Source organism: Neopelma chrysocephalum, unplaced genomic scaffold (assembly GCF_003984885.1).
Source record: "Neopelma chrysocephalum unplaced genomic scaffold, ASM398488v2 Primary Assembly neopelma1_103b, whole genome shotgun sequence".
NCBI lineage: Eukaryota > Metazoa > Chordata > Aves > Passeriformes > Pipridae > Neopelma > Neopelma chrysocephalum.
The window spans coordinates 2,204,470-2,208,169 of NW_020897767.1; the positions used below are offsets into that span (position 1 = coordinate 2,204,470).

Genomic DNA, 3,700 nt, shown 5'->3' on the forward strand with positions numbered 1-3,700 from the left:
GTGTCTCCCTGGAGCCGCAGCGTGTCCTGCGGGAGCAGGATGGCACCAGGATGGTATCTCCCAAGAGCCAAAGCATGTCCTGCAGAGCAGGATGGCACCGGGATGGTCCCTGGGGGATGGTCCCTCTTAGGAGCTACAGCGTGTCCTGCAGAGCAGGATGGCACTGGGATGGTCCCTCCCAGGAGCTGCAGCATGTCCTGACCCAGATGGTCCCTCCCAGGAGCTGCAGCGTGTCCTGCAGAGCAGGATGGCACCAGGATGGTCCCTCCCAGGAGCTGCAGCATGTCCTGCAGAGCAGGATGGCACCGTGTCCTGACCCAGATGGTCCCTCCCAGGATCCACAGAGCCCATCCCTGGGGATACAAGAAGTACCTGTGGGAGATGGCGGGTTTGTGGCCGTCCTTGAGCCCCGGGATGTCCTCGTGCAGGTAGGCCAGGCCCCGCGCCATGGTCTGCGCGATGTGACACAGCTCCGACCACGACACCACGTTGGCCTTCAGGAAATCCGTCAGGGAGCCCTGTGGGGAACAGGGAGAGCGGCCACGGGGGCCAGGTCAGGGCTCATCCACTCAGGGAACATCCTGGAATCTTGGGGAGCTGGGGGGGAACAGTTGTAGGGCCTCTCAGGCTGACAGCCTGTCCTGCCTTATGGACAATAACACTGCCACCCAGAAACACACTGAGGAAATGTAGAGTCAAAATGGTTCAACACAAAACACTCAATGTATTTTTAGATAATCCTGTTCGTGTTTCTCACTGTTTATCACCACAGAATTCATCTGTGTGGCTTTGATTTTAGAGATCATCGACTAACCCAAGGAGAACAAAAACAAACCCCCACGAGCTCTGCAAGGTGGGGTTTGTTTAACTCACAGGTTTGTGGGGCATATCCACAAACACCCTAAAAAATATTCTAAAGAGCAAGAAAAAAGGCGGAATTAATTTTTGTTTGTTTGTTTGTTTTCTCTTAAATCAAACCTGACAACTTTCTCAGCTGTCTGAAAATAAATTGAAGTCACTTCACACCCAACCAAAGCAACCAGCGAGCGAGAACTGTTTTAGGTTTTGTGTCTTAACTGCCTGGATTCCACATTTGTGGAACATTCCTGGGGCTGCTCCTGCTCTGCCTGAACCAGAAGAGCCCCTGGTGCCAAGGGATCCATGCCCACCTTCTCATGGAAGGCCATGATGAGCCAGAGGTCCACGTCAATGCTGCTGCCCCTCTTTTCTTAATCCATCCCATTTATGTTTCTCACTGGGGTTATCACAATAAAATTGTTCTGTGTGGCTTTGATTTTATAGACTATCAACTCCTGGCAAACAGAATTCATCTGTGTGGCTTTGATTTTAGAGATCATCAGCTAACCCAAGGAGAACAAAAATAAACCCCCACGAGCTCTGCGAGGTGGGGTTTGTTCAACTCACAGGTTTGTGGGGGACAACCACAAATATCCTACAAAATATTCTAAAAATTATTCTAAAAAATAGTCTAAAAAGGAAGGAAAAAAGGCAGAATTAATTTTTGTTTGTTTTCTGGTAAATCAACTCTGACTGAAAAGTCATTTCACAGCCAACCAAAGCGACCAGCGGGCGAAAACTGCGTTAGATTTTGTGTCTTCACTGCCTGGATTCCACGTTTGTGGAACATTCCCGGGGCTGCTCCTGCTCTGCCTGAACCAGAAGAGCCCCTGGTGCCATAGATCCATGCCCACCTTCTCGTGGAAGGCCATGATGAGCCCGAGGTCCATGTTGATGCTGCTGCCCCTCTTTGCTTAATCCATCCCATTTATGTTTCTCACTGGGATTATCACAATAAAATTGTTCTGTGTGGCTTTGATTTTATAGACTATCAACTCCTGGCACAGCAGAATTCACCTGTGTGGCTTTGATTTTACAGACTAACCCGAGGAGAACAAAAACAAACCCCCATGAGCTCTACGAGGTGGGGTTTGTTTAACTCACAGGTTTGTGAGGCATATCCACAAATACCCTAAAAAATATTCTAAAGAGCAAGAAAAAAGGCGGAATTAATTTTTGTTTGTTTGTTTGTTTTCTGTTCAGTCAAACCTGACAACTTTCTCAGCTGTCTGAAAATAAATTGAAGTCACTTCACACCCAACAAAGTCACTAGCGAGCAAAAACTACTTTAGATTTTGTGTCTTAACTGCCTGGATTCCACGTTTGTGGAACATTCCCGAGGTTGCTCCTGCTCTGCCTGAACCAGAAGAGCCCCAATTCCATGGGATCCATGCCCACCTTCTCATGGAAGGCCGTGATGAGCCAGAGGTCCACGTCGATGCTGCTGCCCCTCTTCTCGGCGCCGATGAACTGCAGGATGTTCTCGTGCTTCATCCCTGGCAGGCTGTAGATCTCGTACTCGTTCTGCCACGACTGCTTGTCCTGGGACACCAGCACAGAAATCCCAATGAATGCCATGGAAAAGGGGGCCCTTCCAGCAGGAAAACCCCTCCCAGCATTTCAGGTGCACCTGCAAACCACCTGGCCAAGAATCCATGGGATTTGTCCCGGAGAACGAGGACCCGCCGTGTTTCCAACACCGGCACTTTCTGCACCTCGGGTTTGGCTTAATTATTAATGTCATTAATTATTAATGTCATTAATTAATCCATCCCAACAGCACCATGTAGGAACACTCATATTCTTTAGCTTGAGTGGATCTCCCAGTTCTGGGCCCAGTTTAAAGCCAGGCTTTCCCAGGGAAAAGCTGGGAACTGAATGTTGCCTCCCTCAGCTGAGGCCCATTTCATTGCCCCAAACCCTTCACTGCAATTCCAGGTTGGAATTCCAGGCCTTTCCTGCTGAGCACAATTTAATTTGATTAAATTTAAGGTGTGTGAGAGCTGCTTCAAGCTGTTGGTGCTCCACGTGTGTTTTTATGACTAGAGACACAAAGTTCATATTTCAATATCTCAATGATATGTTTTTGTTTCCCATTAATTTAAATTTCAATAATAGGCATTAAAATATTTATTTTAATAAATATTTTATAATTTTAAAATAAATATTTTATAAATTTAAATAGTTTGCCATTCATTTAAATTTCAATAATAGGCATTAAAATATTGATTTTAGTTCAATTGAAACCCCTCCTGCATCTTTCACACCTCAAAGACATTTTGGTTTGGATTTAGAAAATTAAGTAAAATCTCTTACTGGGACGAGAAAAGCTGGTTTAATGGGATGAGATCAGAAAGAATCCAGGATCCCAAGAATTCCTGCTCACCTGGATGGGGAATATTTTCACTGCCACGTATTCATTGAGGAGCTGAGCTTTCCACACACACCCAAACCTGCCCCTGGCTTTGATCTCCAGGAGCTGCAGAGGCTTCAGACCCATCAGTGGGGACGGTGGGGGAGGCCCAGGATCCTGGAATTGAGGGAAAACGGGAATGAATGAACTCTGCTGGGAATGGGATATCCAGGACAGCACCACAAATAAAGGCTGGGATCCCGGGAGACACCAGGATCACGGAGCCAAACCCCCACTGCAAGGGATTCCCAAAAAAACAGACACAGAGGGAACTGAAATGGGATGGGAAAACATGCTCATGGATGGGCAAGGGGGCTTGGAATACACCTGGATAACCAGGAGGGACAGCACAGCAGAAATTCAGGAATAATCTTAACTAGGTGGGAAAGCACAGCAGAAATTAGGGAATTGTCTGACCAGGAGGGAAAG

At 47.3% G+C, this 3,700-nt stretch overlaps 1 protein-coding gene across 2 annotated transcripts in view; it reads right to left on the reverse strand.

The window, feature by feature from the left end:
- ACVR2A (activin A receptor type 2A) overlaps positions 1-3,700 on the reverse strand; it is a 49,621-nt gene that overhangs the window by 6,335 nt on the left and 39,586 nt on the right. For both annotated transcript variants that reach the window (XM_027695776.1, XM_027695777.1), the window contains 3 exons: positions 3,245-3,388; positions 2,257-2,400; positions 373-518 (listed from right to left, as the gene is read on the reverse strand). In XM_027695776.1, coding sequence (XP_027551577.1) covers positions 373-518; positions 2,257-2,400; positions 3,245-3,388 — 434 coding nt within the window. The remainder of the gene's footprint in view (positions 1-372; positions 519-2,256; positions 2,401-3,244; positions 3,389-3,700) is intronic.